General features: G+C 42.2%; 1 protein-coding gene across 10 annotated transcripts; it reads left to right on the plus strand.

Moving 5' to 3' along the window:
* Positions 1-6,463: 6,463 nt before the first annotated feature.
* SLAMF7 (SLAM family member 7) lies at positions 6,464-21,103 on the plus strand. 10 transcript variants are annotated; one of them, XM_025387342.1, is made up of 7 exons: positions 6,464-6,744; positions 15,057-15,377; positions 16,683-16,955; positions 17,170-17,289; positions 18,227-18,330; positions 19,816-19,878; positions 20,728-21,103. In XM_025387342.1, the coding sequence occupies exons 1-7, from the start codon at positions 6,690-6,692 to the stop codon at positions 20,797-20,799; spliced, it is 1,008 nt and encodes a 335-aa protein (XP_025243127.1). In that variant the 5' UTR covers positions 6,464-6,689; the 3' UTR covers positions 20,800-21,103. The 10 variants fall into 10 exon arrangements, with proteins under 10 accessions (XP_025243127.1, XP_025243136.1, XP_025243170.1 ...); XM_025387351.1 differs by lacking the exon at positions 18,227-18,330 and having other exon boundaries at positions 20,728-21,097; XM_025387378.1 differs by lacking the exon at positions 15,057-15,377 and having other exon boundaries at positions 6,474-6,744; positions 20,728-21,097.
* Positions 21,104-22,025: the final 922 nt, after the last annotated feature.

Below are 22,025 nucleotides of genomic sequence, written 5' to 3' on the forward strand. Positions count from 1 at the left end.
GAAGAAGAAAATGTGGCACATATACACTATGGAATACTATGCAGCCATAAAAAAGGATGAGTTTGTGTCCTTTGTAGGGACATGGATGCAGCTGGAAACCATCATTCTCAGCAAACTATCGCAAGAACAGAAAACCAAACACCACATGTTCTCACTCAGAGGTGGGAATTGAACAATGAGATCACTTGGACACAGAAAGGGGAACATCACACACCGGGGCCTATTATGGGGAGGGAGGAGGGGATAGGGATGGCTTTGGGAGTTATGCCTGATGTAAATGACGAGTTGATGGGTGCTGCACACCAACATGGCACAAGTATACATATGTAACAAACCTGCACGTTGTGCACATGTATCCTAGAACTTAAAGTATAATAATAAAAATAAATAAATAAATAAATAAAAAGTTAAAAAATAAAAAGAAGGTGACTGCTATGCTTGCTATATAACATACTCTAATTATGGGTGTCTTGAAAAACAAGTGATTATTGAAATGCTGTTTTTTTATTATTATACTCTAATTTCTGGGATGCATGTGCAGAACATGCAGGTTTGTTACATAGGTATACACCTGCCATGGCATGGTGGTTTACTGCACCCATCAACCTGTCACCTACATTTGATATTTCTCCTGATGCTATCCCTCCCCTAGCCCCCAACCCGTGACAAGCCCTACTGTGGGATGTTCCCCTCCCTGTGACCATGTGTTCTCACTGTTCAACTCCCACTTATGAGTGAGAACACAAGGTGTTGACTTTCTGTTCCTGTGTTAGTTTGCTGAGAATTATGGTTTCTAGCTTCATCCATGTCCCTGCAAAGGACATGAACTCATCCTTTTTTATGGCTGCATAGTATTCCATGGTGCATATGTGCCACGTTTTCTTTATCCAGTCTTATCATTGATGGGCATTTGGGTTGGTTCCAAGTCTTTGCTATTGTGAACAGTGCTACAATAAACATAACATGTGCATGTGTCTTTATAGCAGAATGATTTGTAATCTTTTGGGTATATACCCAGTAATGGGATTGCTGGGTCAAATGGTGTTTCTGGTTCTAGATCCTTGAGGAATGGCCACACTGGCTTCCACAATGGTTGAACTAATTTACACTCCCACCAACAGGGTAAAAGTGTTCCTATTTCTCCACAGCCTCTCCAGCATCTGTTGTTTCCTGACTTTTTAATGATCGCCATTCTAACTGGCATGAGATAGTATCTCACTGTGGTTTTGATTTGCATGAAATGCCATTTTTTAAACTACACTAGTTGTTGACAGCACTGTTAAGGATGGCTTAAATAAGCAACAACAGTTTCTCAATTTGAGGTGACACAAACTCCCCCCCTTGAAAAGCAGAAGCATTCTTTCTAAATTTTCTCTCAACTTTCTGGAGTTTCTAAATTTTCGCCCACACTCTGCTCTACCATCATACCAATCTCACAAAGATGGAGTCATGAGGGCCTCAGAAATCAGACTGTTTTGTGCTCCTAATTTTCTTCTCCAAATACAAAGAAGGAAATGCTGGATATAATTCTTAATTACTCAATTTTTATTGCTACCCATTTACTCATTTGATGTATTTATTGAAGGTCTGCTGTATACCACGCACTGTTCTACTTACTGGGGATAGGGCAGCGAACAAAGCAGACAAAGTCTTTCTTCTGATGCTTCTTAGATTTTAGGGTAGCAGATCCTAGAAGGAAAAAATAATAATAAGGCAGGGTAAGGGGATAGAGAGTAAAAGATCAGGGAGTGATGTTTTATAGGGGCACAGGAGCCCCTGTCTGATAGGTGACACTGAGTAGATCTCAAGAAAGAGATAGCCATATGGCTATCTGGGGAAGGGCCCTCCTCTAGTGCAAAAGCTTTGGAGTGTTCAAGAACTTTGAGGTGGTTAGCGTGACAGGTGTGGAATAGGCCAGGGGAAAGTGATGGGAGATGACATTAAAAAGGTAGCCAAGAACCATCATATAGGGTCTTGGGAGCCCTGGGAAGAACTTTGTATTTTATTCAAAGAACTATGGGAGACAATTGGCAAGCAGAGGAATAACATGATCTGACTTATGTGTTTAAAGCATCACTTTAGTAGCCTGTGAAAAATACATTATAGGTGACAAAGATAGAGGCAAGGAGACTAGTTAGGTGGCTGCTGCAATAGCGCAGGTGAGAGATGGTAGTGGCAAAGGTGGTGAAGGCAATGAGAAGTTATCGGGTTCTAGGCATTTTTTTCCAAGGCAAAGTCAATAGAACTTTCTAATGGCTGGATATGGGGATAAGAAAGGGGAGTCATGGATAATTATAATTTTCTGTCCTAAAAACCTGAGTGATTGGAGCTGCAGTTTACTGAGTTGAAGAAGACAGATAGAGGAGGAGGTAGAGGGTAGGCAAACAGGAGTTTGATTTGGCACATGTGAAGTTTTAGATGCCTGTTAAATGTCCAAATGGAAATTCTGAGTAGGTAGCTTGAATACAAGACTTGAATTCAAGAAAAAGGTTACAGTTGGAAATAAAATTTGGTATTTCAAACCAAGAGACTGAATGAGATCACCTAAGGAATCAGGATAGATTAAAAAATGAGTAAGTCTAAGGACTGAACCCAGAGACATTTTCCATTGCTACAAAGGAATACCCAAGATGGGGTAATTCATAAAGAAAAGAGGTTTATTTGGCTCATGCTTCTGCAAGCTGTACAAGAACGGCACCTACATCTGCTCAGCTTCTGGTGAGGGCTTCAGGAAGTTTACAATCATGGCAGAAAATGAAGCAGGGGCAGGCATGTCACATGGTGAGAGACGGAGAAAAAGAGAGAGGCGGGAAGGTACCAGGCTCTTTTAAACAACCAGGTCTCACATGAACTAATAGGGCAAAAGCTCACTTATTACCATGGGGAGGGCAACAAGCCATTCATGAGGGATCCACCCTCATGACCCAAACACCTCCCACTAGGCCCCATCTCCAACACTGGGGATCACATTTCAATGTGAGATTTGGAGGGAACAAATATCCAAGGGATCTCCTTGGGAAGGAGAGAACCAAGAGAGAGTAGAGTCTCATGGGCCAAAATGTCTCAAGAAAGAGGGAATGATTAACTACCAAATGCTTTTAATTAAATTTTATTTTACAAAGGCAGTTACTTTCTAATTCAACATAGGCTTTACTTTCATTTTCAGTTCTTCTCTAGATTTTTTTTGGTGGGATGCCCCCAGGACTTTTCACTGATCTCATTCCACCCAGTTCAGGTCTCTTTCCATTTCATAATAGTTTCTCTCCATATCTTCCCAGAAATCTTGTCATTTTCAGGAATAAGGAAAGCTGAGACATGAAACAAGAGTAAAATTGTTTGAATGAGAATGAAAGATCTGCTCCAAAATCACTTCTAGGTCAATTTATACAGGATATCTCATCTCCATCCTCATTCTGTTTGCCAAGATTTTCAGGATTCATAATCATGGCACTTTAAAACTACTATTTCTGCCATTGCCACATTTGTACTAGTATGGTGCACAAATGGGTGATACCTCGTAATGGAGGTATTACTGGGTTTGAGGTCATCATAATACTTTAGTTGATATCTTGGCTGTGATAATAAAATGCTGTGTAATTTTAGGGAAAATACCTCTCTGGTTCTTAATAAAATAAGGTCAATATTAGTAAACAAGTTGTCAACCTGTGACCCAAGTTAGAAAAATGTCTTGTTTGCAATTATGGTCAGACCTTATGCTCAGTCTCTTATTAGTTCTCATTGTTTGCAGATTCCTTTGGATTTTCTATGTCCACAGTGATATGGTCTGAAAATAACAATTATTTGTCTCTCTTTCTAATATAGTTACGTCTTCTTTATTTTTCTTGTCTCGTTGCTTTGGCCAAGATACCAGTTAATTAATAAATTCTATCAGTGACTAGAGAAATCCTTATCTTATTCCTGATTTTGATACTATTTCTTCTAAAGGTTCAGCATTAAGTATGATGTTTGCTAAAGTTTACTAAAAATTTTTGAAATTATGAATCCATATTTAATTTTATCAAAGTTTTTACTATATCTTCTGAGATGATCATATGTTGTTTTACATTTAATCAATGTGGTGGACTATGCTGATAAATTTTGGAAATATTGGCCCATTCTCACATTCATGGGATGAATGCTATTTAGTCATGGTGTGTTTTTATATGCCAATGGCTTTGATTTGCTAAAGTGTCACTTAGGATCTTTGCAACTATGTTCATGAGTGATGCTGGTGTGTAATTTTCTTTTCCTGTATTTGCAGGATTTGGGTATCAAGGCTTCTTTTAGACACATACGTCCTCACTTTTCATGTGCTGTGGATTTCTACAATGTTTCTCACTCACAGAAATTTTCACCTCAGTTTTGAGCAAGGCCATACATTTTAATACATTTGAAAATGTTTTATCTATCATTACTGTGTTTTTCAAGTCCACATTGATTCGTTTTGCCACTGGACATGAAGTCTTTTTTAAAAGATTTCACCATTATTTCAATCAAGTCAGTGGAGAGAATGGATATAAAAACATGTGATCAGACATGAGAAATTACAGACAAGATGGAGTGAGTGAATTTATCTCTATTCTTGCCACTAATCACAGATTTTAATAAAACCCTGGACGTAATGTATAAAACACAAACACAAGAAGATTCTAAACAGTTGAGAGACGAAGTGGTCGCAAGGGACCTCTGGACATGAGGAATGACATGACAATGAGTTACCTGTGTTTTCTTTTTGACCCCTGTGTATTCTAGGCTGTGTGCTAGATAAGAATATAATCTAGAAATGTCAATCCCAAGGATTTTCTGTTCTCTCTTGCCAAAAGACTGGAAAGGGGACTGCTGGAATAGAAGCCTTTAAACAATAATCACCATATTCTAGCCAAACACCAGGTGGAAATACCGGACACACACCCCTACCAGCAAAGGCCAAGTGGAAAACCTATATTTCAACCCCCTACCCCACCCCTTGGCAATAAGGAATCATCCCTCCCCACTCCCCACTCCCCACTGGGGTGACATCAGAAGAGGCTAAGTAGGAAGACTGAACCTCCACTCCCTCCCTGAAGCAATGAGGCACTCCTCCCAGTTCTTCCTTTGGGTGATGTCAGAAAAGGCCAAATGGAGAGTCTGGATTTTTACCACTGCTCAGCAGTAATGTGGTCCCCTACCTTATCATCATGGTGTCAAATTTTACTCATCATAACAAGAACCAGGACAATCTCGACTTGAATGAACAAAAGGCAAGCAACAGACACCAAAACCAAGATGACACAGATGTTAGAATTATTTTACAAGGATTTTTAAGAAACCATAGTAAAAATGCTTCAACTAGCGATTATGAACACATTTAAAACAAATAAACAAAAAAACCTAGAAAGTCTTTTAAAAAAGAATAGAAGATATAAAGAAGAACCAAAGGGTAGAGTTGAATAATACGATGATTGAAACGTAAAACTAATTGAATGAGTTTAATGAGCTTAATAGCAAAATGGAGGCCAGTGTCAGTGGCTCACACCTGCAATCCCAGCACTTGGGGAGGCCAAAGTGGGTGGATCACCTAAGGTCAAGAGTTCAAGACCAGCCTGGCCAACATGGCAAAAGTCTGTAGTCACCAAAATATAAAAATTAGCCAGGTGTGGTGTTGGGTGCCAGTAATCCCAGCTACTCAGGAGGCTGAGGCAGGAGACTCTCTTGAGCCCAGTAGGCAGAGGTTGCAGTGACCCGAGATCGCACCACTGCACTCCAGCCTGGGCAACACAGCGAGACTCTGTCTCAGAAAAAATGAAAAAATAAAAAAATAAAAAATTTCAAAGTGGAGATGAAAAAGTAAAGAATCAGTATACTTGAAGATAAACAATAGAAAATGCCCAATCTGAAAGTGTTCAATCTGAAAGTTTCAAGTGTTGAAAGAAAAAGAACTGTCAACCATATTACCTGATATGGTTCTCAATGAATATAGACAATATATTTAGGTGAATCTCAATCTAAACTTCACACCTTACATTAAAACTGGATGATACATTTAAATGTAAAACATAAAACTATAAAACTTTCAGAAGAAAACCTTTGGGCCCTAGTGGTGGGTAGAAAAATAACTGGTAAGTCGAATTTCACCAAAATTAAAATTTTTGCTCTGCAAAAGACCCCTTAAAAAAGATGAAAAGACAGGCTACAGACTAAGAGAAAATACTTGTAAACCACATATCTGACGAATGACTCTTATACCTAGAACATACAAAGAATTGTCAAAACTCAACAGTAAAAAAATAAAGAAAGAAAGAATCTGATTATAAAATGGACAAAAGACATAAATAGACACTTCACCAAGGAGGATGTGGATATATAGATGGCAAATAAGCACATGAAAAAATTTTCAACATTATTAGGCTTTAGGGAAATGCAAGTTAAAACCACAATGAGGTATCACTGCAACACTTATTACAAGAGCTAAAATATAAAATAGGAATAAACCAAATGCTGATAAAGATGGGGAGCAAATAGATCTCTCATAGATTGCTGGTGGCAAAGATTTTACTTTATTCACTCTGAAAATAATTTAGCAATTACTCAGTCTCACACGTCTGTGGCGTGACCCCTCCCAGCTCTTTAAACATCAGCTAAGGAAGAGGTCTGAGTAATACTTGAGAGGGAAGTGAGTTCATTTCGGTGGCTGACTTCCAGAGAGCAGTATGGCTGGTTCCCCAACATGCTTCACCCTCATCTATATCCTTTGGCAGCTCACAGGTGAGTCCAGCCGGATTCTCTTCCACTCCCCTGCTCTCCTGTCTACCCCATCCTGAATAGTTCCAGGTTTCTTGTTCCACTCTGGGCCTCTGGCTCAACTCAGGAGGCTCTGTGTTCTCATCTAACATTTGCTTTTCGCCATCCTCTGATCTCTGAATCTCAGGTCGGGAAGAGACTAGAGGGAGGGCAAAAAATGACTCTGAGAACTGACTCCCCTATTGACTGTCCCAGGGATGAAGGAGCTGAAGGTAGTGGTGCTGGGTATCAGAGACCATTTTTCTAATTCAGGTTCTGCCATGAGTTAGATAAGGAATGTTAAAGCTTTCCTGGGCCTCAGAAACCTTATCTTCTAGCCTTCTCTCCCTTTGAGGCAACTTTAAGAACAAAATGGTACTGTACAGGTATGTATTTATTTACTTATAAATGTATTTATAAAACCGGTTATGCATAACAGTAATATAAATGGAAAGAATCACTTGAATTTTCTTTCCTTACTCAAGCAATCTAATCAGTCTCTACTTAGAGAACCATCTCATACCATAGGCACTTTATGTTTAAGCCCATGGAGGACAGAGGTCGGTTCTGCACCTGTCACTGGCATTCTAGTCTTTGAAGATTTTTGTATCCTAAGGGCTCTCAAAAAGGATCAGGAGCCCCATAAGTGAGAAATATATCTTCTGTCATCAATCTCATGGAGTACTACCATGAGATCACCCTATGAGGACTTCACATAACTGCTTCATTATGTGTATCTGAGCCTGCTTGAAGTGATCTGCCCAAGACCACGCAGGTGGCTGGTGCCCCCAGTACTTTCCCCTGCATCATCTGGCCTCGCTAGGTGGTCAGCATCAGCAGACTCTTACCAGCTTTGAATTCATCAGAAGTTTGTATTTTTGGTAAGTACCTGGGTCTAACCAGGTGGTTCTGGAATAGGTTCTCACTTTAAAAAAAGCACTCCCTGAACGGAAATGATGAGCAAAAATGGAGCTTGAGGGAGATAAGGTGGAGGGGTTGGGGAAAATGACAGAGATTTTGAAAGCCCCAGGTGTCCACTTGAAACCTGTCGGTGAAAGAGCCAAGTATGGAAAACCTGCCATGCAAGTCCCCCTCTGCCCTGCTCCAGAGGCTGTGGGCAGCCTGTGTAGTGCCCCTCCTGAGGCTGAAAGGAGACAGAGATTGTCCTGGAACTTCCGGTCTGCAGGGCAGTGGAACAAGTCCTGGCCCTGGACAAGCACATCCTGGGTTTGACTTAGTAGATGCATTATTGTGGGCAAATTACTCTTCCCCTCTGAGCCTTGCTCTTCTCAGATGTGTAACAAAGAAAGAAATCTAAGTTGCAGAATTATTGTGACATTTTAAATGACATATCAAATGCAAAATAATTATTAAAATAATCACTATTTATTAAGTTACTACATCCAAGGTGTTTTTCATACCACCTCCTCATAAGTCCGTAAGACAGATGTCATTATCCCTGTTGTATAGATGAGGAAACTTAGGCTTAGCAGAGAGATCATGTTTCTTGGGCAAGATAACACAGTGTTTAAAAGGTAGCCAGAGATTGAGTTTTCAAAGCGAGTGCTCTTTTAATCACAACAAGCCATTGGTCACTGGACCTGGCACCAAAGAGATGCTCACTACATGTGCATTTGAGCTGAATCTTCCTCAGGGAGTACGAGTTGGGGTTTCTTCCTTCACCAGGTACATAAATCTGAGGTAGAGACTGGAAAGGCCCCAGAAGAACAGGTAGCTCTGTTTCTGGGATATGGGTGTACCAACAGGGGGCCACCCTGGCTAAACTCAGAGGGTCCAAGGAGCAGCTCTCATGGCCTCAGTATTCTCATCTGAAAAATGGGCACAGTAATCTGCCAATGATTCGATGATACAGTAATGTTGAGGAGACAATCAATAAAAAGAAAACAAAAAAGTGAGTGAGGGGAATTAGGAGAGTGTTGAAAAGAACCAGAATAAACAAGGAAGAGGGGGCAGGTGATGAGTGAGGAGCAGAGTGGTGAGCAACGTAAATGTGAGTGTGGTAGGCTAGGGCTAGAGTGATGGGAAAGGTGTGTGGTGAAGTGGGAAATTTTCAAGCCTCTGTCTGTGGCTGCCTTGTGCGGCATTGAATTACACTGCTTTTTCATTCGTTAAGGAGGACTTGAGTAAAGTGCAATCGATTTCAAACTACTTTGGGGTTTTTTGCTTTTGTTTTTTTAATCCATGGTTTCCTTTTATGAAATGAAATGTTACACAGAAAAAAAAACAAATAAATGACTCCAATGTATAGAGTTGAAGTCTCTCTAACGGAGGCAAGTCCCATAGCCTCCTATCTTTAGCTCACCCCTTAAACCTCCTCCTGAGCTCCCAAGAAATACACTGAGGCACTGCCACAGCCTCCAAAGGTGGCAGGGGGCACAGTCTGTAAAATCCTGCCTTAAGAGCCTTGGCTGTTAATCCTGGCCTTCCTCTGGTTTGGGAAACATCACCATAATCTTCTGAGTATCAGCCTTCTCATCTGTGAAATGAGATCAGACTAAGTAATCCCTGATACTCCTCCCAGCTCTGAGATGCTCTGGTCCATGGTTTTCATGAGGAGAGTGCCACAACACACTGGTGCGTTTGGACAGAGGCACCAAGTGTTCAGAGAAGTGCTTGGGGACGGGGCTGGCAAGCAGGAGGCAGGCTTTTCTACTCTCCCCTCCCCCCAAGTCTTTCTGCTATATCACCATCTCTTGGTTCTGGCTACACTGATAATGTATGTTCCTCATAATTAGGCTCCTTCCCTCCACTCAACTGGTGAGACTCTAGGGGACAGGACAGGGGAGGAGATGACAACCAAGAGGAAAGGAAGGTGGCAACGGGCAGGACCTGTTATCCCTTTCTGTTACGGAGGACATCTTACAGCTGACTCCCCCTGATGCAAAGACATCTGAATCTTGGCTGGGGCAAAAGACAAAGGGTCTCCTGCCCCAGCTCCCTCTACCTCCAAAGGCAGGCAGGGGATGTAGTGGGGAATGCTCATGGCCATCTTAACTTTCTGGTGGCTCACTTTGCTGAGAACCCATCCAAAGGCATTTTGGGATATCTCTGTTTCTCATTTTTACCTATCTGTGCAGAAATAAAACCAAAAGATAGGAAGTCTTCTCAAAGCCTGACTCTTATGCTCCCATTTCCCAACCTTGTCACCTGCCTCCCACCTTGTTGTTAGGCTACTCTGTATTCTCAAAATGCTTTCAAATCCGTATTCACACTTCATCTTCCCTAAATGCCTGGAAACTAAATGTTGTTATTTATTTCCCGTATGAGGGTTCGAAACCAAAACTTGAAGTGGTAAATGTTGAAGCAGTAGTGGAAACCACACAGACCTCTGAGGCAGAGGAACTAACTCCTCTTACCTCTTCCAACGTTTCTTCAGTAGGGCTTTAGGAAAGTCACCCCACTTCTCAAAACTCCAATATCCTAATTTATAAAGCAGGGCTTAAGCTCTATCTCACAGGGCTGTTCTAAGGATCAGGAGAGAGGATGCCCACTGATCTAGCTTACAAACCGCAGCGTGACACCAGGCTTTTGCTGCTGAAATTATGATTACTGAGGCACAGGAATGGACCCAAGGTCCTGACTCCCAGTTAGACCAGAGCCCTTTCTCCCTCTGCCACATGCTGGAGGAGGAGAAGCCACCTCTACCCCCTCTCTGGGCAGGACTTGGTGACACCATCATTGGGTGATCTGGCCTCTAATCCTGTGGACCAATCATTAGCTAATCCACAGCAAAATGATATATCCAACAACCACCCAGGGAGAATATTTCTTTCTGGAGAATTTAAAGTGTTAGTGAAGTGAAATTAGTGGTAAATTTTCAGGGGATATGTGTGAGGAAGAGTTGGAGGCTTCCTCAGGGAAGAGCTTTAAACTGGAATTTACGGGGTTTGAATAAGATTTAGATGAACAGAAAGGAGGATAAAGCACAAACAAGAGTGTGAGGTAGAAAGTGAGCTGAGGATCAGGGGAGGGAGGAGGCCGGGATGCCTGTGTGGTGGCCACATGTGAGTGGTAGTCCCAGCTGCATATCTTTCCACAGCAATACATTGTCATCCTGGCCTTATACAATCAACCCATGTCATGTGACACTCCTGAACTAATTACCGTACAGGAGAAGGGCTACCACCTGAACTGGGTAACCCAAACCTTTTGGCTTCTACAGAATGAGGAAGGAGTAAAATTGATGTAAAAGAGGCAAGTTACAACCTTATGACTGTCTTGCTCCCCAGTTATACCCTCGGCTCCTAAACAATGGGAACTAAATAAATTCTTGTTAAAAGAAGGAATGACTGAATCTGACAAGTGTGACCTGCTTAGATATGGTGAAACTCCATAGGGTCACACACTGCAGTTGCAAAACCATCACAGAAAGAAGAGCTTCAATTCAGCCTTGGATATCTGAAAAAAGAAGTGTCTTGTTTCTGGATCCCTTTTCGTAATCAACTGGGAAGTAGAAGCAAAACTGGTTAGGACTCTCCAACCCTGCCCCTGTCCTCTGAACCCACATTCCGAGAATGGCATGGAGCTACTGTTTTCTTTCATTACTCCTTGTCTCACCCTGAAGATACACTTAAGATAGAACAATACACTCCATCTATAGGCTCATGTTGGTAATTTGCCCTGCGTCACTCTAATTTTATTCTAACAAGAAACAATTAATTTGGCGGCATTTTCTTATATCCCACACAAGTCATGTCCCTTGGCATTTACCCTGAGAATACAGCACTATGTGTGTGGAAGGGTGAAAAGAGTAATTGCACACATGCTAGCAACTAAAGCCACATCCTTGTAGTTTTGGCACTCCCTCACCTTAAATATTGCTCCAAAATGAAATGTAAAAATGAAATTACTTGAAGGTTGCCCTAAGTGTAGAAATTGCATCCATTTGGGGCCAAGTGATACCCAATCTTTATTTGACTTCAAAATATTCACCCCTTTCATATTTGCTGTTGAAGTAGAAGAACAAATACATTCACTGATCAAAATTTCAGAATAAAATTGATTTTGCCTGTAACATTTCCTGGCACTATTTGACTTGACACTCCTAAAGATGAACAGAGAGAGCAGTCGAAAAACCATCTCGGCCTTAATATTGAAGAAGCAGAGAGAATAGTTTTTTAAAAAAATCAGATTACTTAATGGGATGATTTGGTAAAAGCTTGAGTAATCCAAAGTATATACGTACCGACTGATACATTGTAGGGGGGAAAATGTTTGAAAATAGAAATCAGCTCCTAAAAGATACTGATTCCTCTTCTTGGGTAAGAGATAAATTTAGCAAACCATTGCCAGAGACTTCAGATCTGTAAGCAATGGAGTGGGTCACCCTTTGGTAGCATCAGATTTCCTTCCCCTGGGGCACTGGTAGAGCAGTTTATGCCTGAGGGAAGGTCACCAAAGGACAAGAAGGGAAATTATGCTTCAATGGCGCCCAAGGGCTTTGAATTTGACACTAGAGCCCCTTGGGGGGATGGAGAAGGGGAGTGAGGGAGAAGGCTGGAGCTGGTACAAATGCCAGGTGGCCTTCAAATTGAGCCACAGTGAAAAGAGTACAGGTCCCAGAGCTGGAGAGACATTGGGTTAAATCCTCAAATCATCACCTGCTAGCTTTGTGCCCTTGGGTAAGTTACTTAGCTGTTGTTGTTTGTTGTTGTTGTTTGAATCTCGGTTTTCTCATGAAGTCAGGAGTTAGCAATTTTTTTCTGAAAAGGGCCAGAGAATAAATATTTTAGGCTTTGCAGACAATAAAACATGGTCACAATTATTTAACTCAGTCTTTGTAGTGAAAAAGGATCCATAGACAATATGTAAATGAAAGAGTATGGCTGTGTTCCAGTACAACTGTATTTACAAAAACAGGCAGTGGACCAGATTTAGCCTGTGGGTTATAGGTTGCTGATCCTTGTGTAAAAAGGTCAAAATGCCTAATTTGCAGGATTGTTTTGAGTGTTAGGCATGCTCCTTACAATAAACGTTTGGCGCAGAATAAACATTTAATACATGACAACTCATTATTTGGAAACCCTTGCCAAGATATTTGATTTTAACAGGGACCAAAGAAATGTCTCTAATGAAACAATTTTTGATATCTGGATATGTCCCTATAGGAATTTGTCTTTTTACTAGAAAAGACATGAGTTACATCAGTACTGCAGTAGAAGAAAATACTGTGTCTAAGAGAGCAGGCTGTGAAATGAAACAGAGCCTGGATGCTTGGTCAGTCTCACAGGGCCAATGAGACACAGGAGACACTGTATGTAAGGCTCACAATAGTTTTAATTTTAATTTCTTTTAAAATCAGAAGAGAAATGAATACAGCAATAACAATAACAATGACTATATAATGAATCCAGCCTGGATCACGTTCATTTTATACCAACACAGTCATGAAATATGATTTTTAATATTTGTTATGGAAGAAGGACCAACAAGGTCAAAAGCACATAGAAACCACAAAAGTCACTATGTAGTCTTGCAATAGCATCATTAGAACTGTCAGGATCCTATAGCTTGGCTGTTTTGTTGGCTTTGCTTCTTTCATTTGTGCTTTTCATGGCTGAATTAATAAAAATTCCATTTAAAAATTTCAACCTGACACTTTAAGAGGCAGAAGGGGAAATAACTTTGGGTTTTGCACTTTTAAGGAGAACACCTCTGTTGACAGCTGATGTGAGACCTAAGTTCTTGTCTACTTAGTTTAAAAGAATTTATATGAGAGACACACAGCAAAGGAAATGCAGCACAGAGTAATTGATTGCAAAAGAAAAAAAATACTTTGACAGTTAAGTGCAGAAAAGACAGTACATCCTGAGAGAGGGAAAATTCAGGGCGGGCTGCTTGTAAGGATGAGACAGCAAAGACTGGCACTGGGGAGACTCCCTTTATGGGAATCTTACATGATTCTTCATAAAAGGGTGGAAAGAAGTGTTACTAGTAACCATGTTCTTGGTGGTCCTCTGGGTGGACATGCACGGTAGCTATACATGCTTCTTCATAAACCTCGTATCTCATTAGCATCTTAAACCTCCACCCATGGGTGTGTTTTTTACTATTATAATGAGCAACGGGTCAGTTTGAGGACAAGTAAAATCAAAATCCACATGCTCTCTACAGAGGAAAGTCCTCACCGAAGATAGTTTTGCTTAAATGAGTTCAATTACAATGTGAATGCTGAGGCTTATTGTATTGACTGTAGGGTCACCAGAGTTACTGCCTCGAACACTGTTACTTCCTTCACTACCTACCCTACTTCACCTTTAAGGACTTAGTCTTAGTTTTTGTATTTCTATCAGCCTTGAATAAGTTCTTTTCATTTCTGCTATTTAGTTTTCTCATCTATAAAATATGCCCTTCAAGGTCTTTACCCTGTGAGTTTTGGTGTGTACTCTGCCTCTTACTATGTGGCTTGAGTAAGTCATTTACCCACACTGTGCCTCACATTCCTGATCTGTAAGATAGAGATATAAAGAATGTTTCCTCGAAAAGTTGTTTTAAGAGTTAAACAAGGCTGGGTGTGGTGGCTCACGCCTGCAATCCAGCACTTTGGGAGGCCGAGGCGGTCAGGAGTTCATGACCAGCCTGGCCAACATGGTGAAACCTCATCTCTACTAAAAATACAAAAATTAGCCAGGTCTGATGGTGCACACCTGGAGTCCCAGCTACTCAGGAGGCTGAGGCAAGATCATCACTTGAACCCAGGAGGCGGAGGTTGTAGTGAGCTGAGATTGTGCCACTACACTCCAGCCTGGGCAACAGAGTGAGACTCTGTCTCAAAAAAAAAAAAAAAAAAAGTGTTAATCAAGATTATAATTTGTGCTTTTAAACTGCTAGTCCCAAACTAAATTCTCTCACTGCTCTGTGCTATTCCCAGAGGCTGTCTCTCCAGTTTAATAGGTAAGAATAAGATGACTTACTCCCCACACCTGTTTACTAGTAGTGCTCAGCTGGCCACTTCTGGAAGTTTCTTCAGCAGACATTCTTAACTGTTTTTCACCTATAACCACATAACCAGTGATGACTTTTTATAAGTCATACTTTCTGGGAGTGAACTAAGATTGTTGTGATACATAAATTTCTACTATCAATGCTTCCATATGAGCACTTACGTAACAGGGTAACATGTAAGGGACCTTCATATGAGGTTCCAAAGGCTTTTCCAGGAGCTGGTTGTGTCGGACTGAGTGGGTTTCTCAGATCTCTCCAGGACCTAAAGGGGATGAGTAATTGGTGACAAGGACAGGGAATCAGGCTTATTTTATGGTTCTCTGTGTTTATAGGGTCAACAGCCTCTGGATCCGTGAAAGAGCTGGTCGGTTCCATTGGTGGGGCCGTGACTTTCCCCCTGAAGTCTGAAGTAAAGCAAGTTGACTCTATTGTCTGGACCTTCAACACAACCACTCTTGTCACCATACAGCCAGAAGGGGGCCCTATGATAGTGACCCAAAATCGTAATAAGGAGAGAGTAGACTTCCCAGATGGAGGCTATTCCCTGAAGCTCAGCAAACTGAAGAAGAATGACTCAGGGATCTACAATGTGGAGATATACAGCTCATCCCTCCAGGATCCCTTCACCCGGAAGTATGTGCTGCGTGTCTACGGTGAGCAGAATCAGTTCCAATGGTGGATGGCTGCCTTGGTGAGGTGGTGAGCTCCTTGACATGAGAGATGTTTAAGCAGAGGCTGGATAAACACTTGGCAAGAATGTGGGAGAGGGGACTTCTGCATGAATGAAGTAGATGTAACTGACCCCTGAGGTCCCTGCCTACTCAGAGATGCTATAAGAAGCAGCGTGGTGCAGTGGATGGCTGATATGTGCAGTGGCCATAGCATAGATCAAGATCGAATGCTGGCTTCTTAATTTAGTCACATGACCTTAGCCAAGTTATTTAATTTCTTCAAGTCTTAGTTTCCATATCTGTAGTGGGGAGGAAAGCAATGCCTACCTTAGGAAGATTTTTGGGCAAAGTATAGATCACACCTCTTTCTCTACAGATTACAACCAATTGATAAATAGATGCAAGAAGGAGGGGATAAAAATATCAGCATTATTTCTGGTAAATCTAGACAGGAGAAATGCTTCTTTTCAATTCTGGACCTTGGCACTCATCCAAGGAAGTTAAAATTACAAAACAATGACTCAAACATCTACAAGAAGAATAGCTGCCTCACTCATTGAGCCACAACATCAGGGACATTAGGAGATGGGCCTTCAGACTTGCTTGTAAGAGGTAGGCACACCTCCTACACCTGATCCAGGTGTGTCTTCCATATAGACATGGTTGAAGGGAACGAAGATATGTATTCTGCGGGCTAACTAGTCAGGGGAGGAAGGAAAAGGGCAAACCACATTTGAACTGCAATCTTTAACGTCTCAAACCCATGAGTAGAGAAAGGTAAACGATGAATGTCAGACTCTTACCATCTCACCAATGAACCAATTACTCATTCTCTGAGGCAGGGGAGTGAGCACAGGGTACAGAAGGGGGGCAGAAGGGCTACTCCAATACAATTTTCTCCTAGAGAGTAAAGTAAACTCTCCTAGAGAGTAAAGGGAAGCCTGAGGACAGAGACTAGGGAACCTCTAGAACAGATAATATTAGCAGACATCTAACATGTGTCTAGCACAGTGCTTGCCATGTGGCTATGCTTAGTAAATGGCAGTTATATTCCTATTGCATTATTATTTCTATTGTTGTTATTGTTGTTGTTATTACATAGCTGTGGTAAAGCAGACCTAGATAGTTCTCTTTTCCAGATAAGAATGAGGATTCTGCTCTGAATTACTGCTTTCTCTCCAGTCGGAGCTCCCAGGGAGATTCAGGTCCAAGGTATCCAAGGTTAACTTAGAGAATGGAGAGCTATAGGCAGAGTTTCCACCTCTGTTTGTCCTTCCTCTTTCACAGAGCACCTGTCAAAGCCTAAAGTCACCATGGGTCTACAGAGTAATAAGAATGGCACCTGTGTGACCAATCTGACATGCCGCATGGAACATGGGGAAGAGGATGTGATTTATACCTGGAAGGCCCTGGGGCAAGCAGTCAATGAGTCCCATAATGGGTCCATCCTACCCATCTCCTGGAGATGGGGAGAAAGTGATATGACCTTCATCTGCACTGTCAGGAACCCTGTCAGCAGCAACTCCTCAAGCCCCATCCTTGCCAGGAAGCTCTGTGAAGGTGACTGCCTCTCCCCTCTCCACAGGAGCCTCTGCCCAGGACCTACACCTTCTTCAGCTCCTAGCCCCCATGGGAACAGGCACTTTATGGAAACTGGAAGCCACTGGGTGGTCACCAGGCTGGGAGGAAGGTGGCAGGTGCTCCAAGACCTGGGTCGTTTTCCTGAACTGACTTTTCTCCCTTCCCTGTGCCTCCAACCGTTCTGTCTTTGAAGGTGCTGCTGATGACTCAGATTCCTCCATGGTCCTCCTGTGTCTCCTGTTGGTGCCCCTCCTGCTCAGTCTCTTTGTATTGGGGCTATTTCTTTGGTTTCTGAAGAGAGAGACACAAGAAGGTAGAGCACGTACTATTTTTGTCCTCACCCACATTCATGCTTTTCTCCTTCATTGATTCAACAAGCACATATAGAGCTGTGTGCCAGATTTGGCATGAGGTGTTGAAGATGCAGAGATGAAGAAGCCACAGTCTCTGCCCTCAGGAAGCACACAGTCAGCCTGTACTCCTTAGTTCTGGAGTAGAGAAAGTGCTGGAGGTCTTTCCTGAGGACACAGTTCTCTCAGTTCCCTTTCCAGGACCCGTTTCTCTCCTTCTTCCAGAGGGACATACTGATATGGCTCTTGTGTTGATACAGGCCCCACACTGCTGACTCTGCACCCCTGACCCGGGAGGTGATGGCCTCCAACTCTGAGATCCCCACAGACCAGCATCCTCTAGTCAATCTTTCCTATCCCTATCCCTATCAGAGCCCACAAACCACTCCCACCCTTTCCACAGGATCAACCCAAGACCTAGCTTTACTGCCCACTAGACACGTGGCTCCTGGGGAAGCCTTTCCCTGTCTCTCTCCAGTTGCACCCCATCCTGTGTTCCTAAACCCTGCTGATTGGTCTTCTGAGTTCCTACTGTCCATGTGGGTGATGGGGAGGGACATAACATCAGTTGGGTATGACTTGCAGACTTTGAAATCTCCCTTCCCTCCTGGAAGGCCCTCTGAAAGTGTCTTTGACTTTCTCTACTTCCCACTTTAACCACCTTGACGGAGAGATCAGGAAGTGAAATGATGAGGGTGGCCAATTCATCCTGTTTTGTTTAGATTTTCCCAGTTTTAACACTGAAAGTCCTATTCAGTGTTACAAGGAAAAAACCCTTCCGTTACAAGGAAACTGGGATGGTTGGTCACCCTACGTGGGTCATCCAGGAGAAATGGTGGGCCAATGGAAGTGGTGAGTGGTCGGAGATGTATCTTTGATTCTCTCCCAACTTGTTTTTAGAGTCCATTGAAGAGAAGAAGAGAGTGGACATTTGTCGGGAAACTCCTAACATACGCCCCTATTCTGGAGAGAACACAGAGTATGACACAATCCCTTACACTAATGTGAGTCCCTTCTAATCTTTCCTGGGGACTGATCCTCTCTCTGAGGCTCTCCTTGTGAGGTTTTTCCATGGATTTGGGCAACATGGGAATGAAGAGGGGAGTGAGGATATATAGCCTTAAAACTCAATGCACCTGTGCCTCCTCCAAGTCTTCATGGATTCTCTTCTGTGCAGAAGAAGCTGGTGGCCTCTGGAGCACCTGGTTCTGACTTGTAATGCTCATGCTGTGGTCTATGAAATCACCTGCTCCCTTCCACAGTTCATAACGGCCACACAAAAGGCCAGATTCCTTTTGCATAAGGGAGTGGGTAGAAGAGTGTGACTTTGACAGGATGTTTGAATCATGGTATCAGAAGACTTCTCTAGAGATGCCTCTTCTTCTGAGATGACTCAAGGAGCCATCAGAAGGATCAGGGCATCTGTAGTGACTCTGGGCCCTGAATCAAGGCATTGCAGGTGCAGGTCACTGAGTGAAGTGAATGAACACAAATGCAATTCAAAGAAAAGTCTCCAAAAAGAAAATCATAATAATGAAGTTTAAAGAAACTCAAATAACAAAAGACAATTTGGAGAAATGAAATAAGTAGACAACTTCAAAAGGCTCCTCAGGGCCAATTCCTGCAGCCCAGGCTGGGCTAGCTCTTTAGCGGTCATAGAGCCCTTTACCACAACGGCCTGTTTAGTGAAGAAATAAAAATACTTTGAAGCCTCAAAACCCCAGTTTTACTCAAAACTTTGGTGTCTCTCAATCAGGTTGCATCTTCCTCATTTACCTACAACATTTACTTACGTTTACCCTCTACAAAGAGGAGACATTACCAAAGTCGTTAGTATTGTGAGAACTCTTTCCTTTATCACAAAAGAGGCTGCTTTATGCTCCACTTAACTGGTTTAAGTCAAAATTTATCACTTTATCACTATGTTCTTTCTTCCCCTGCTTAAGATATATCCCCAGAGGGCTGCAGGGCTGCCCAGGATGTTCAGGAACAGGCTTAGCCAACCCAGGATATTTACCTCTGATTGGGAAGGAGTTTTGGTTATTGTTGTTCTTGTTTTGTTTTATTTTGTTCCATAAGTCATCCTTACTGATTTTCTCCAAGGGCCTTTTGACTGTTGGGGAAGTTTATTTGCAACATTAGCAATATTATTTCAAATTATCCTTTAATCCTTTTAGGAGACTTATAGCTAATGAGAGAGAGAGAGAGAAAGAGAGATCTTATGTATTTTTGAAATTCATGTAAACACAACACAGTTTAAAAATAATGTAATGGCTTCCTGAAAAAAGTTATCAAAAATTATTATAATAGCAGTCACCAACAAGAGAACTTCCTACTGCCCTTCTCTGTTCCAGAACCCTCCTTTTCCTCTCACCATCTCCTCCCATCTCTGCTTTCCTCTCTCTGGATTCTGAACGTCTCTCTGGCCTTGTCTATGTGATTCAGGATGTGGGTGATGATTTCTTTTGTTTGTTGTTTGTTTTTAATAGAGAACTATCCCAATGGAAGACGCAGCAAATACACTTTATTCCACTGTGGAAATACCAAAAAAGGTAAGAAGCTTTGAGCTGAATTTCATCTTAATGGTTCCATTTCTTTTCCTGCTTCATGTTTAGGTCAAAATTTCTTGGACCCAGGGATCTCATACTCTCTGGAATTAAAAAGTCCCCTAGTAGAGCCCCATTCCCTTTGCTTAGGGTTATATGAGAACATGGGAGATGGAAGAGAATTGTGTTTTAGGCGTCAAATTGGGTAATCTGGAACAAATAGAGTAGGAAAGAGGTTCTAGATAGGAATAACAGAGAAAATCAAAAGGCTTCTGACTGAAGTTACAGACAAGGAAAAAGACCATGGCTTAGGTTGCGCAAGGAATGAAGAGAGGAATAACTGGGGAGGAGACTCCAGCTTGCTCCTGAGAAACCAGGAAACTGTAGGAGGGAGAGATTTCTACTTTTCTCCCATGGTCCAACTATGTTACATCTGGTTTGCATCCTCCCCTCAGTTAAACTACTAATGCAGTAGCTTTAACGCTTATTCCTTCACAGGGTACGGTTGGCAGCAGTAATGGTGCCTTTCTGTCTCCTTTTTCTTCCTCTCCAAAACAGATCCAAAAAGATAAGAATCATTAAAGCAGTTTGCTTAGTTATAGAAAAGGTTGGTTTAGTGGATTATTACAAGGAAATTTCAGTTCGTTAAGCATTCAGCAAGATAAATATGGGTTAAACTTAAAGAATAGTTTCTCTAAGCTAGGGGTGATTAAGATTAAACAGTGGGAGCCAGCATGGCAGCCAATTTGGGTTGGGTAACCTTGGAAATAAAGTTTCCTGGATGTCAGCGTCTCCATGGAAGATCCAGAGCCCTGCTCACCTCCCTCACTCTGCTTTCTTTTTGTCTGTCTTCAGATTGAAAATCCCCACTCACTGCTCACGATGCCAGACACACCAAGGCTATTTGCCTATGAGAATGTTATCTAGACAGCAGTGCACTCCCCTAAGTCTCTGCTCAAAAAAAAAAAAACAATTCTCGGCCCAAAGAAGACAATCAAAAGAATTCACTGATTTGACTAGAAACATCAAGGAAGATTGAAGAACATTGACTTTTTTCCAGGATAAACTATCATTGACGTTCCTTTAGATTTAAGAGTTCATAATTCCATCCACTGCTGAGAAATCTCCTCAAACCCAGAAGGTTTAACTACCCCATCCCAAAAATGGGATTGTGAATGTCAGCAAACCACAAGAAAAGTGCTTAGAAGTGTTCCTATAAAAATGTAAACGCGGCCGGGCGCGGTGGCTCACACCTGTAATCCCAGCACTTTGGGAGGCCGAGGCGGGCGGATCACGAGGTTAGGAGATCAAGACCATCCTGGCTAACACGGTGAAACCCCATCTCTACTAAAAAAATACAAAAAGTTAGTCGGGCGTGATGGCGGGCGCCGGTAGTCCCAGCTGCTCAGGAGGCTGAGGCAGGAGAATGTCGTGAACCCCGGTGGCAGAGCTTGTAGTGAGCGGAGATCGCCCCACTGTACTCCAGCCTGGGCGACAGAGTGAGACTCTGTCTCACAAAAAAAAAAAAAAAAAAAAAGTAAATGCAAGGTCACACATATTAATGACAGCCTGTTGTATTAATGATGGCTCCAGGTCAGGGTCTGGAGTTTCATTCCATCCCAGGGCTTGGACATCAGGATTATACCAAGAGTCCTATTACCAGGAGGGCAAGAAGACCCCAGAAAAGTCCAGCAGAAGCAGATGCACCTTACAAAAATGGATGTATTAATTGGCTGCATGAACTATGTGCCCGGCACTATGCTGAGCTTACACTAATTGGTCAGACATGCTCTCTGCTCTCATGAAATTGGCTCCAAATGAATGAACTACTTTCATGAGCAGCTGTAGTAGGCCTGACCACAAATTCCCAGAGGGCCAAGTGCGGATCCACAGGACTTGAAGGTCAAAGTTCACAAAGATGAAGAATCAGGGTAGCTGACCATGTTTGGCAGATACTATAATGAAGATGCAGAAGTGTGCATGGCCCAAGGACAAGGACCTCCAGCCAGGCTTCATTTATGCACTTGTGCTGCAAAAGAAAAGCCTAGGTCTTAAGGCTGTGCCAGAACCCATCCCAATAAAGAGATCAAGTCTGAAGTCACATTTTAAAGCCAGTATAGGAGACTTGGAGTCAGGTAGTAGAGACTGGTGGG

This window comes from Theropithecus gelada, chromosome 1, assembly GCF_003255815.1.
Source record: "Theropithecus gelada isolate Dixy chromosome 1, Tgel_1.0, whole genome shotgun sequence".
NCBI classification, from domain to species: domain Eukaryota; kingdom Metazoa; phylum Chordata; class Mammalia; order Primates; family Cercopithecidae; genus Theropithecus; species Theropithecus gelada.

Coding starts and splice junctions, on each gene's coding strand:
- SLAMF7 (XM_025387342.1), top strand. CDS start 6,690: ATGGCTGGTTCCCCAACATGCTTCACCCTCATCTATATCCTTTGGCAG. Junction 15,378..16,682: donor GTATGTGCTGCGTGTCTACG/GTGAGCAGAATC, acceptor CCTCTTTCACAG/AGCACCTGTCAAAGCCTAAA. Junction 17,290..18,226: donor GAAGAGAGAGACACAAGAAG/GTAGAGCACGTA, acceptor ACTTGTTTTTAG/AGTCCATTGAAGAGAAGAAG.